The following is a 13,876-nucleotide window of genomic DNA, read 5'->3' as shown; positions in this document are numbered from 1 at the left end:
TCACCAGCACAAGATGGCAGCAGCCGTATCTGGGATATTTTGGCCTCATTTTTGTACAGTGAGGGTTAAGTGGGGACAAAATGTCCAAATTTATACACAGTCTATGGTATTTGCATACTTACACTTAGCTGTAGGTTAACATTGTCAGTGCTGGACTTAAATGTAATGTATGTCAACTCATAAATCTGCCTTATGGTGATAGATATATACAACACAAGCTTTTTTTTTTTTTTTTTTTTTTTTAGAAAAAAGGTTTTTTATCTCCCATGAACTGTATCATGTTTCTTACCTTGGTCACATCTCCTGCCTTAGGCTCATCCTTAATGTCATCTGTGGAAATGGAGGATGGGAGATTCTGGTTGTACTCCTCATCGATGGGCTCTTCTTTAATCTTCATGAGAGGTGATGAGAGAAACAGATTAGCTGCACATTTACAACAGAGCAGTCTGTGTGGAGAATTGTGATGACTCTAACTGCTGTATAATTCAGCATATCTACCCCCTCACTTGTACACACTACGTTCATATTGCTGCACAGTACATTCCCATCCATCGCTACAAAAAGTAGTAGAGACCATATTTATGCTGTGGCTGCTCAAATTGGACACGTGCCTTAAATTGGTGTACTTCAGTTATTATAGATAATACTCACACAGTCCAAATATGGTAGCGATGGCTTCACTTCTTTGATGTCATTTTCCTCAAGTAATGGCTTCACTTCTTTAATGTCGTTCTCTTCAAGCAATGGCTTCACTTCTTTAATGTCACTCTCTACAAGCAATGGCTTCACTTCTTTAATGTCGTTTTCTTCAAGCAATGGCTTCACCTCTTTAATGTTTATCTCTTCAACTGAGGATGCATCAGGTGTTGGGCTGTTCTTTCCTATAAAGACACAGTAAAAATGAGACAAATGATAATGCACAGTAGACAGGCAAAGCTCATATATTTTTTCTATAAATGCTAAATGTGCTAAATGGTTACAACCTACTTGTATTGAAAATAAAATGATAAAATATGAACTTCTCAGAACATTTTTGCAAAAAGGTTTCTCAATTCAGTCCAAAAGTATGTAGTATGTTATTAGCAATGCAAATAATGGCAGTGGAGAGAGTAGAAAAAAAATGACAGTGCAGCACCTGACACGGTGGAAGACTGAGCCTTGTGTACCATCAGACACCTGCTGCTACAGAAGAAATCCAACCTGCCCTCATCGTTTTTATTTTCTACCATGTCTGACAACTGATGGGACGTCTGGCACATGGGGCACAGCTGAGGTGTCTCAGTTTTCTGTAGGAATATAGAAAACAATGTGAGAAAGAGGGCAGAATCAGATGTGATATTTATAGAATGCTTACTACATATGAAGAGTTCATTTGCAAAAGCAGATTATTCCATTTTTATAAATTTTCAGGAAAAAAACAACTTTTTTCTAATATTATTTACTCCAGGTAATATCAATCAAACTAATGTTGGGTGACTTGTCATAATGTCACAATTCTGAAATTGTATCCGCCCATCTAAACACAAAATTAGGGAGAAAGACATCAGTCTTTAGTTAAGCAAAGCGTCTAAAGACTGACTTGTGAGTCTAATCAGTTCCTGCTGTTCTGAGATCGGTGGGGCAGAGGTGCCTGCTGCTCAGTGCACAAAACGGAGGTGAACGGTACGGCCCCTCTCTCCCTCAAAACTAATCAAATACACCATCAAATGACTTCAAAACGCTCTTGTGGAGAACTTGTACCTTACACATTCACCACGCTATGAAATAATAATGTAATATTACGAGACAGAGTTGTTTTGAAGCCAAATGCACAGCCGAACTACATTCCAGACATACAGTACTTGCTGGGCGGAGTGATTTCAAACAGCGTATGTTTAGTGCAGTTACTCCCGTCATCAAAACAAGTTTGTTGAGAAGAAGCCGACTGCTGATCATGGCGGACTTTCTGGTGGATGACGATGATGATTTCTTTTATATTAACCAAGACCCAGAACCTTCTTTATTTGAGACAGAATATACAGAGGAAGAGTTGCAGGTTTTGGAAGAAGAGAAAGCAAGAAGAGAGGCTGAGGCTGCCGAGCAACAAGGGGCTGAGGGGAGTGGCCACTGACAAAGTGGCCAGTGACTGTATGTTACATATATATATATTGATGGTGGGATGGGACGAAAGTACGCCTCAAAATAATCACTGGAACACGGGGAGAACATGCTAACTCCACACTCATAAATCACAACTCCCGAGGGAACAACAACATAAAATGTTCCCTAGCAGTCTGTTTATTCCCAACAATGAGAAGTAATGCCAGTCACTTTATAGTCTCTATATAACGTTACAGACTCTACATTCAGTGTGTATGCATGTAGTTTGTAGGCAAACCCCGGAGAGAACCTCCGGAAGAAGAGCGGAAGAGCCCTGGTTTCCGGTTCTAGGCTGTTTATAGTCCGCGTGATATTGACCAATCACGTTTAAGCCGGCTGCAGTTGTTGCCAGGTTAAATGCTCCATGCGGTGAACTAACGAGGCGGAACATAATTGGCGTCACTGAAAACTCTGAATCCATCGCAATGGTTCAGCATATTTACTTATATATAAACAGAAGTCGGAAATCAGTGGCAGCTCCTGCCAAATTTCTCAGGGGGGGCAATTGTTGTGATGATGGCTGAGGTGACCCGTTCAATGGGTAAATTTGAATTAATTTGGCTCTACAATGACTGAACAATCCACTGTGGTCATCAACAGACTACTTTTCATTAGTTTGCCCACATAAATACCTTTGAATGTAAACAGAGACCTGTTTTACCATTAATCAAATAAAACTGAGTAAGGTATTCACTGAGTCATTGTCAGTCTTAATCAGAAAACATTTTATTATAGCTAAGTGGAAATTCATTTAGTGTTCTAATTAAATGCAGGCATACCCTACAACTTAATACAATGCACATCACATAGTATCACTGCTCTTTGACCTGACCTGAACGTTTTTTTGTTGTTGTTTTTCAGTTTCAGTTATATATTGGGGGGGCATTTTGGGCATTGGGGAACGTGTCCCCCTCAATGTATATGGTGACTACGGCCCTGTCAGCATACATAATTAGGCTGCAGTTGTCTGGGTGCGCAAAGGTGAAGTGGCTGGTCTTGTCATACAAAGTTTGATGGAGTGTCAACTGGACAATATGGAGATACTGGCATCTTGAAAGCCGGACTACAAATGTGGATAGACAGGGAGAAACACACGCAAGCATAAGACGTGGTAAGATACGATATTCCTCACTATATGAAGTGACTGATAACAAGATCTGTATAATGGATTTTGAAGAAATTCGTCAGGTTTTTATTTTGTAGACAATTGATCTGGATTTATAGCGTGATGGGATGACAGCACAATGATGTGTGTGATCACTGAAAAGCTCTGCTCCTGCGCTCCGGTTCCGCTGTTTCACGTGATGTGTGGCTTCTCGCTAATGGTCGCGGAGAATATCCATAGAGAAGAACGGGTGTGAATTTGGGCGCAGTATGCGTCGTTACGTTATAACCTATATGGTTAAAAAGCCTCTTGGATCAGCTGGAAACTTCAGCCATGTTGATCTTGGATGTGACCGCTGCGCAGTGGCGCTGCCTCATGTGATGTCGGAATAATCGGAAAAATGAGTTTCCGACCATAAAGCAATATTTCAGTGGAAACGGTTGACGACGTGTTTTTAAACATTTTGAGTGGTAAAATACAACACATCTTCTTTGTAATGTCCATGATGTCTCCACATTAGGACTTAAACGCTCATGAATACACAATGAAGTAAGAACGACTTCCCGACATGGGAAATCGGAACATCCGAGGAGCACATGAATTATACTTGGTGGTTTACGTATGACGAAAACACGTTGGGGCAAGCCCTCCCGGAACACATAGAGATTGCCTGCATTTAGAAAAAAAAAGCATTTTACATGGAAGTCTATGAGAGTGAGTCGGGGCGATTTCCAGCTAGGCTGATATCGCCCCAAAGGGCCGGAACGTGACTTCACACTGTGTCTGACTGAATATTCAGAGGCAGGATGAGCTGTTTCAAGTGAAAATGATCAGAATAATTAATATATTGTGTGTTTATATGACAATAATGATGATGATAATCATACATTTATTATCATCATCTTTCTTTTCTTTTGTGGCTCAAGGAGGGGCGGCACCCTATCGCCCTCTATTGGCCAGCCGCCCCTGTCGGAAATGGAAATTCACCTCCTCCGCCCAAATCAAACTGGAATGCCAAAAAATCGCAGAGGCTGTATCGCCGCCTGCCGGAAGTCAGACGCCGAATACAGCCGATGGGTTCCGAGAATGGTCCCTTCACTATGCTCTGGACAAGCACTTCTCCATAACATAACCACAACATTGGCATTTTAGCCTTAGTAACATTAGCCTACAACCCAGGCATAGTAAAGCCTGGGTTGTAGGCTAATGTTACTCAGTCAACAAGGAGGTAACGTTAACGTTACAGCAGAGAGATTGCTGAGCAAAATACACAACGATCACTTACCACGTCTGCTCGTTTTGTGATGCCGACAGATGGTATGGCAGTATCTTTCAAGAAAAGCGTTTGAACCATTCCTGAGCTTCTGCGCTCCATCCTTTCACTGTAGTCCTCCGGTAAAAAATGGTTGGAGCAAACAAACATTTTCCGGACCGTTTCCACAGGTGTGTTGGGATCGATGTCCAGCACAAATAGCCATTGTTTCATCCTGTCCGTATTTTTGGTTGGAACTACGTGAAACTTTACTCTGCTCCATGTCTTCGGCTTGTTACCGCAACCTTTTACAATACATGTGTAAACCATGATTTACAACAGCACTCTGTAAACTTTTCTCAAACTTTCTGGTGCGTCCAGCTGACGATACCGCAAATGCAAGGGTGCAAGCAATGACCATGGCACTGTCTCAGGTGGCACTGTATCACTCCGCCCAGTGGTTTACTCAAGAAAGTAGTTCCGAGTATTTGCTTCATGTGTCGTAATTTTACTTAATTATACATTATTATTTCATAGCGTGGGGAATGCGCAAGCCATGTGTTGTCCACTAGAGCGTTTTGGAGTCATTTGATGGTGTGTTTGATTAGCTTTGAGGGAGAGAGGGGGCTGTACCATTCACCTCCATTTTGTGCGCTGAGCAGCAGAGGGGTATTCCAGGTAGGAGGTTCAACAAACTCTGAGTCCAACCCTGAAGTCTGAGTTGATTTACCCTGAGATGGGAAACTCTGAGTTACCGGTTCCAGAACAGCTGATCTGAGTTAGTTCAGTCAACTCTGAGTATATTCACTCTGAGTTAAGCCAACAATAAAAAGCCATCATCAATGGAGCTCCGACTCCACGATTCATCATGGCAACAGGTAAATAAAAGACAGCGCCTCCATTTTAATCCAGTGGATGTAGAGATATTAATGCACGTGTAGCAGACAGTGCACGTTTATCTTTAAAAGAAGAGCCTGAGTCAGAGCGAAGGAAGTGTAAATAAGTTAACCATAAAGTTAATAAAAAAGTTTGATTCAGTGTTGTCCGTTTATTCATCATTTATCAGACTTACATTTCCTTAATGAAGATAAAGTGGTGGAATCTGACTGTGTATCAGGGTGTAGATACATTACATTATATTAATAATATATAATAATATATTTGTTCAGATTTAATCTGATGGGGAAAAACACAGGAGGCAGCAACTGAAAAATAGGAAGATTTAAAACATATAGGCTAGGCTATAGATCAAAGACATAAAGACATGACTATAAGCTCACAGTCTGACCCAGTAATAATATGTTTGGTGATTTGCACTTGAAAAGACGTTGAGGTTAAAATACAGTAGATTTTAACATGTTGGACATATATTTGTATCTTGACTCAACAGCATTCAGTGACTTTATTTCAGATACAAATGTAGTAAATTTAAAAGACACTGAAATGCTGCACCATTACTCACTCAGAAATATTAACATATAATCCCCAATATTAGGCTATAGGAATTATGTTCCATCAGTGCGACCAATGACATCAGTGATGGAGATCATTTGTCACTGATACTACGTGTCTAAAGCTTCATACCGATTTTTAAAATTTAAATAATTAGACCTACACATTATGTGCAGTAAACATTTCGGAGCTGCTCTAACAGACTGACAGTCTGATGCTTGTGCACAGTGTTATAAAATATAATAAATATTAAAAGGACAGAGGTTTGATTCTAAGCTGAGGGTGAATTCTTGCTGTGTAATATTTGAATGTAAAGACAAAAACTGATGTCCAAAGAAATGATTGATGTGCAAAAATTCAGTACCTTAAGACAGTCCTGAGCAACAAACTAATATCCAGCAGGATTTAGATAGTGACAGACGGTAAATCTCCGCTAATTAATGCGCTTCGATACAAGCTTTGACACGGACTGAATGAATGAGGAAATGAAACAGTGTGTAAGAGGGAGGAGACAGAGAAAAACTCAGGGTTTATTGAAGAAAACCTGCCAGCGAGCAGGTTAGGTTCACAGACTCAGTTCACTCACTCTTTCTGGAACTGAAAACCCAGAGTTTCCCTCATTTCAAGGTTAACATAAACCCCCTTTCTGGAATACCCCTCAGGCAGCTCTAGCCCACCGATCTCAAAACAGCAGGCACTGACAATTAAAAGTAATGTACCTACTCATATGACTATAGGGATTACGGCAATAGGCAAATTTGCCAAAATGTCGAACTATCCCTTTAAGTAAGCTAGACAGTCATTGTTTATTATCCTTGTCCAATGGCTTGCCCTATCCTTGAAGGGCATCTGATATTTTTACTTCAACATCAACACCAAACTCCCTGTTTTGTCTTCATTACCTGTTCCTAAATATTTACTGTCCTGGTCTAATAAAGTGATTGTGATTTTGAAATTTGATTTCTTCACCTCTTTGAACATGACCAGACATTCTTCACTGCAGATGATTTGACTGTCGTCCTTCGTCCCCACCATGAACTGTTCATTGTGGCTAACACAGCCGCAGACGTCACAAACAGACACAGGCAAGTTGTTGATTCTGTGGTAGTTGATGAAGCAAGCCTCACTGCAAATACTATGGAGCTCGCCATCCAGGGTCAGCTGGAATTTACACTGAGAATGACAAAGCAGCATGTGGATTAATCATATTACAGTGACTCAAATTATCTAAAGGATAAGGCTAATGGTATTCTTCATTTTCATGTTTTCAAAATATCCCATAAAAAGAACTGAATGAAATTATCCTTCTAACAAGTATAGCCTGATATAGCTTATTCCGTCACTGCTGTCAAAACTTAACACTCTGCTTACCAGATAATTTTCATGCCGGGACATTTCTACAAAGATCTACTACTTACTGCAGGAACAATTCTGTGATTCTTTGAAGGAAGTCAAAGAACAACAGAAAACAAACCCAGCTATGGACACATTGGAAATTAATAATGAAGTCTTTTTTTTTAAATGAAAGTTATAAAACTATACTGTATATTTGCCAAAGACAGGGTAGGGAAGTCGGAAAGTGTTGACAGATAAGACAAAGGCCTTGTTAGTTTTATTCTTCTCATAGGATTTTTTGGCATTAAGAAAAATATAAAACAGCCTTTTCAGCCAATCTTATCCTTTAAATATCGTTTCAACATACAACTGCATAATCCCTTGTGATATGTAGTAAAAGCACTGACACCTAAAAATCTAACAAAAAGTGAGTGTCAATTTGTTCTTCCCTTACATCGCAAAATTTGCTGCACATCCTGCACTCTTTCTGAGGTACTGCTGGAGGTGGGAGTTTGGGGGGAACCATGGTCCTCTTAGAGTTGACTGAAGCGAGGCAGGTGTTGCTGCACAGTTCCTTCATAGTTCCTGAATCATCCACCGGAGCCAGGATCATGTTGTGAGGTCGCATTATCATCCTGAAGGACAGAGAAGAAGATTGTTTTCAGTTGTACATTGTGGACTAAGCAGTGACACAAAGATCTCATTTTTTCAATGATTGTTACCCTTAGTCTCTTGAATTTAATTTAATTGTGTCTTACTTAATTTAATTTAACTTGACCTGCACAATACTAAATGTCTAGAAAGTGTGTAAGAAAAACACGAACAGCCAGATCATCACAATGCTTGTTTTAGCAAAGAGGACACAGAAACTGTGTAAGAAGGAAAAGGAAGAATGGGGGAGGGAGAAAAGGGAGATGAAGAAAAAAAGAAGAGGAAGGAGAAAGAGGAGAATAAACAGAAGAAGAATGGGGGAGGACAATGAGAAGAATGAAAAGAAGAAGAAAGGAGAAGCAGGAGAAGGAGAAAGGGACAAGAAGGAGAGGGAGAACAAGAAGAGGAAGGAGAAAATGACAAAGGAGAAGAAGAAGAATGAGAAGAAGGGGAGAGGGAGAAAAGACAAAGGAAGAAGACGGAGAAAAAGAATGAGAAGAAAAAGTTTTAGGGCTGCATGTAACCATGTTTTTAATTGGCAAATGAAAAATGACAAACAATTAATCGGCAGTCAAAATAGTTGTGAATTATTTATCAGAACTGTTAGCTAAGCAGCTAATTGCATTTTTTTTCAGTAAAATCTTTCACAAGTGGAAAGAAGCACCAAAATTGGCACAAATACTCCTTGGGGGTTGCTCTTTTGATAAAACCCATTAGCCACGCAAAAATCAAGATGGCCACCATTTTTTTCCAAGATGGCCGGCAATTCAATCCCAGAAATGCTATTCTGGGAGCAACTTTGTGTAAAATTGTCCAATAAGTACAATCTTGATATCTAATCATACATTTTTGACCACAGAGAGGCCAGATTTATTGTATTGGAGAGGCCAAGAAGCTTCCTTCTACCATATTTCAGCCATTGAAAGAAAATATTATGCTTACTGATCTCTGGGCTGCTACACATGGTGTAGGGGAGAGTGGCTTAAGATGAGCCAGTGGGTAAGTTGACCCACACACCGTTTTTAAATTAGTTTATAACCATAACCCTAACCCACAACACAACCGTTCAGCCCGAGTTAGCTATATAGCTAATTTACATCTGCGGTCTCTGCGGCTTCTCTGCTACTGTGCAATCTGTTGTCATGTGACCATAAATTCACGAAGCACCCATCATTTCCATCTGGCTGTGATGGAGAGAAGTACATAGGAGAAGTGTAAGTATTTATTTACACAAGAAACTTTTTTGTTTGTCACAGTAACTTCTATGCTTGTCAGGTAATGACCATTAGCCTATGTCAAAGCAAAGTGAAGCAGAGTCGAGAAACTAGCGCGATCGCAAGTGACAGCAAAACACAGTTAAGACTCTCACACTGAGCTGAAATGAAGTGAGTGCGCATAAATTAACTACGTAACATGTTAGGGATGTTAAGCTCTTATTACTGTACTGCTATACTGTAATATCACACTGAAACCACGTTAACTGTGTGTTCACAGTAAAGGCGCAAACATACTCGGGCGCAACGTATGCGGAGCGGACTCCGTGTACGTTCCGCCCAGACTAAAAGCGGACGTCCGCAAGCCCTGTGTGCGCAAAACTCAGATTTTATGACCACGCGGACTCCGCTCCATGCACCAGTGTCACACATAAGACTGCTTGGCATGTATTTTTCACATCGACCTCCAATAAATGTGACACAGATCTGCATTTTGTATTTGCCGCCAGTGTTTATGTTCGTCAAGACTTCATATGTCCTTCACCAACATGGCAAACTGCCCTTCCTGGTCTCTTGTGGCATTTAGTGGCCTAACATACCACCGTCTCTAATGTAGTGTTTCACGGACATTTTTACAGGAAACTACAACACGGAAGTGTGCTCGACTACGGAAGCCCGAATGACTGCGGACATTCCTTGTGGAGTCCGCTCCGCTTATAGTACGCCCGAGTCTGTGAGCACCTTAATTCAGCACAAACTAGCTAGGCTAGCCAGTTTGCTACTTAGCAAGGCTAATTTCCATACCAGCTAACTACTGAAACAACTGTTTACTGGCATTACAGCGGTACAGTAAATACACTTTACATTAACCAGAAAGGGTAGGGGAAACACTGATGTTGGTGATTTGCCAGCTTATAAAATTATATGAATCATTTGGCTAACCATTAGCCTGAATTGCCAAGCTAACCAAATAGGTGGCTATGGGGCAAAGTGAGCCAATCGCTGTGGGGTAAATTGAGCCCATGGTTGAACTTGACCTTCCTTAAGGCATTGAAGTTAAGTCTCTGAAGTATGAAATGGTAACCCTGGCGAATGTAGTCAGAAGTCAAGCCACATGAACACAATCACACACCTCCACATTGTTTTAACAGACTTAGTTTCCAGATAAACAAACTTAAAACGTTAGGCTGGCCAGTAATGAGACTCACCAGTGCAGGGCAGACGCAGCAGCAGCAACGGAGAGAGACTGAGTCAGACTACGCAGTACACAGCCAAGCACTGAATGATTCGGTGAACGAATCTTTTGAACAAATCTTTTTAATGAACTGACTCTAGTGATTCAGTAACATCTACAGAACTGCTTTGCCCATCACTAGTACATTTCTAATAAACGTTTTGCTGGAATAATGTTGTGTTTATGGATATTTTGTACATTACTTTAAAAATATTCTGAGTAAATGGCATAAAGAGATATAAAAAGGATTTCTGATGTATAAATTTGAATTTTCCATAGTTAAAAACCTATCATTTGACACCAGAATCATTGAAATTGGCCCTGAAAATGAAGTTCTGTCGTAAAAGATGGTTGAAATGGCTGCCATCTTTAAAAATGGCAGCCATTTTGAAATTTACGTGGCTAATGGGATTTTTCAAAAGAATGACCCAAGAGGTACACTCAGTCAAATTTTGGTGCTTCTTTCCAGATTTGAAAGATTTTTTTTGCTTATCTGCTCAGCTTTGTTGAACTGTGTTAAAAAACGTGCATGTTATTATTTAAATTTTAGATTGATTCTCCCTTTAGTACAAATGAACACACCAAACAAAGCAAACATACAGGCACAGAAGAGCATGGAGAAAAATATCCTGGACTTACTGGAAGCAGTTGTAGCAGGTTTTTGTGCCTAATTTGATGTGGGGTTGCCTTTCAAAGAGGCATACGGTCGAGCAGAAGACCTCTTGTGAGCTCTTCAGCTTGTACACTGTGCCTCCTCTCGGCACACTCTTTTCACAGGTACAACAGGTTTTGCTTAATTTTGAACTTGCAATGACGAGTGTCGCCGTAGTGTCTGATACAGCAGCTGCAGATGCATCATTTTTGTTTACAGTGGAGTCTGCGCTGAACTCCACTTCCTCCTGTGGGATGATGCGCAGTTATGGTACAGTGATCAGAAGCTGTCCTTTGACTTCAATGCAACCCTGCTTAGATTGATTTAAAACATTCTATCAAGTAAGCAAATACTACGTCTGCTTTACATAGCCCTAATGTGGAGCAGAGTTAACTCACATCTTCATCAGAATCAGAATAAGGCTGATTGCCAGGTGTGCACTCACAATAAATGTGCCTTTGGTACACACAATAAACATAATAAGAGGAAATAAAGACATTCATATTTTTATTATCACACCATGAAATGTAATTATTATTGTATTAAATATACTCACAAAATTCAGTCCTTGTTTTGATTGTTTGCTTCTTCTCCACTTTTTCAAACCATCTGAGCTTTTTTCCTCTGAAAAGAGAAATCAGAAACATGCGATTAAGTTTACTACAAATACAGGTATTGTACTACACTAATTATTCAGCATTTACAGGCATGATATAAACATTAAATATATGGTTTCTAACACCCTATAAAGTAGCTTTAAACAAATTTAAGGACATTTTAAGAGTTTATCTATGTATAAAAATGATAACTTCTTATAGGAAGACATATTTATGGGGAGGGGATTATAAGTTTGGTCGTGTGTGTAAGTAGGTCGCATAGTTATATTGCTTCTTACAGCAAACCACACACACCACCCTTATGTTTTTTAATGCAGTGCTATTTTCAGTCTGAATAAAGAGTCGGAGAGAGAGGAGTAAAAAGAGGTGAATGGGGATCAAGACAAAATGCCTTTTTGACAAACTTATTGTCCAGTACCTTGAGGCCTGTTTCCAGTTACAGGACATAGCTTGTATGACGTCACACAGTACCGGTTGCAGAAGAGCTCCACCACTTTATCATCAGTTGTGTATTCACTCATCTCTGACACTGGCCGCAATGCCTTGCACAGGGTGCATTGATGGGATGTCTTGGTTTTCTGCAGAATAACAGAAAAAGAAAACAGATTATCAGGGATGTTGCAGGAGAACAATTTTATTCACTAAAACTTTTCATCAGCGCCTCAGTGCCTTGCTTTGGGCTCCTTAGGTCCAATCAATGGGAAATCTTAGTGCTACAGCACACAGTTACATTTTCCAGACAATAATGGGCTTTCGTTGTACAAAGCCAGGTCTGAGTTTTCAAGTTCGGTGTTGAAGAGCTTGACTGGCCTGCACAGAGCCCTGACCAACACCTCTGGCAAGAACTGGACCACCGACTGCACTGCAACATCAGAGCCTGACCTCCCTAACGCTCTTGTGGCTCAATGGTCGCAAATCCCTGCAGCCAGGTTCCAACATCTGGAGGAAAACCCTCAAGCAAGACTGGAGGCTGTCACAGCAGCAGCTTAATGTCCATGGTTATGTTCATCAATCACGCATGCATATTTAATATACTTTATCATTAAAAGGATAAGGCTGGCGATAGTGTTTTGCTTATTTTCAAACTGTCTGATTTCATGCTCTTTTTTTGTTCCAAGATGATAAGTTAATATATTTATCACAGAACAAGAAAGGGTTATTGTCAGCCTTGATAATCTAATAAACAGTAATTTTCCCAGGCCAGTCACTAGAAGAAAATGTTGGCAATGTGCATTTCTGCAAAACACAGATACACTACATTTGTAGGTTTACTTCATGTCATATCAAAGTTTCTAAATTAACATGGTATATGTGCAGACTTTGTCAGCTAGAGGTGGAGGGCATGGTGGATTGTGTGACACCTATGGTGAGACACCTGTGCACTTGGGCAATTTAAAGCCAAAACATATGTGTCTCATCATAACCACGTGGCTTTTGTGCCTAAACCTAACTACATGGCCAACACAGCGTTACTGAAATGTGAAGTTTCAACTATCTGTTGCAGTAATGTACAAATGTAACGTATCCACTGTCTTTTCTTTTCCTCTGAGGTTACCTGCAGGTAGAAATGGGCGGAGCCATCAACTTGATCATTTCCACCTGGGCATGCTGGGTCTAGGTTATTTAGACTGGCCCTGCGTTCCAATACCCATACTACCATACTATTTAGTATGCCAGAAAAAGAATTAGTGTGTCCCAATACATAGTATGTCAGATGCAGTATGCCAAAAGTACCAGGATGTTCTGCTACATCCGGTCATATTTCGCAGTATGCATGTCAGCATGCTTCTTTGGCCATTCTGACCCACAATCCTTCGCGCAGCGGAAGTTACGTCACACTGACTGAGCTGCGTGTACAACCAACGCCCACACTTCCTTTCATACATGGTTTATTTAATTTGAGATACTAAGACACTACATATTAGGACTGCAATGATCTGATTATATACTGTCACATATCATACAGTTTTGCAAGAACACAGTTACAACATTCAACTTTATTGTGATTATAGTATAATCAGTGTTAGGGTTCAACTATGACTACAATATAGAAGATTCTACCAGTATAGGCAGTGGGGTAAGTGTGGTATCAATAATGAATGCATATGACTAAATATGAATACACTATGGGCCAGGTATGAGCAGTATAGACTAGTAAATATATAAATAGTAAAAGTCAAATACATATTAAGTAATGTAGTAAGAATGTGCAAGTATGTTACACT

General features: G+C 40.1%; 1 protein-coding gene across 1 annotated transcript in view; it reads right to left on the bottom strand.

The window, feature by feature from the left end:
• The window catches only part of LOC117263603 (uncharacterized), a 61,196-nt gene that overhangs the window by 15,718 nt on the left and 31,602 nt on the right, over positions 1-13,876 (bottom strand). Inside the window, exons 21-28 of the mRNA XM_033637152.2 lie at positions 12,070-12,229; positions 11,591-11,658; positions 11,022-11,281; positions 7,738-7,918; positions 6,918-7,121; positions 1,136-1,286; positions 652-881; positions 290-391 (exon numbers count right to left, since the gene is read on the bottom strand). Of these exons, the coding sequence (XP_033493043.2) occupies positions 290-391; positions 652-881; positions 1,136-1,286; positions 6,918-7,121; positions 7,738-7,918; positions 11,022-11,281; positions 11,591-11,658; positions 12,070-12,229 (1,356 nt within the window). The remainder of the gene's footprint in view (positions 1-289; positions 392-651; positions 882-1,135; positions 1,287-6,917; positions 7,122-7,737; positions 7,919-11,021; positions 11,282-11,590; positions 11,659-12,069; positions 12,230-13,876) is intronic.

The sequence above is a fragment of the Epinephelus lanceolatus genome, chromosome 16, assembly GCF_041903045.1.
Source record: "Epinephelus lanceolatus isolate andai-2023 chromosome 16, ASM4190304v1, whole genome shotgun sequence".
NCBI classification, from domain to species: domain Eukaryota; kingdom Metazoa; phylum Chordata; class Actinopteri; order Perciformes; family Serranidae; genus Epinephelus; species Epinephelus lanceolatus.
Note: the sequence above shows the minus strand (reverse complement) of the source record. Positions and strands in the feature narration are given on the sequence as shown.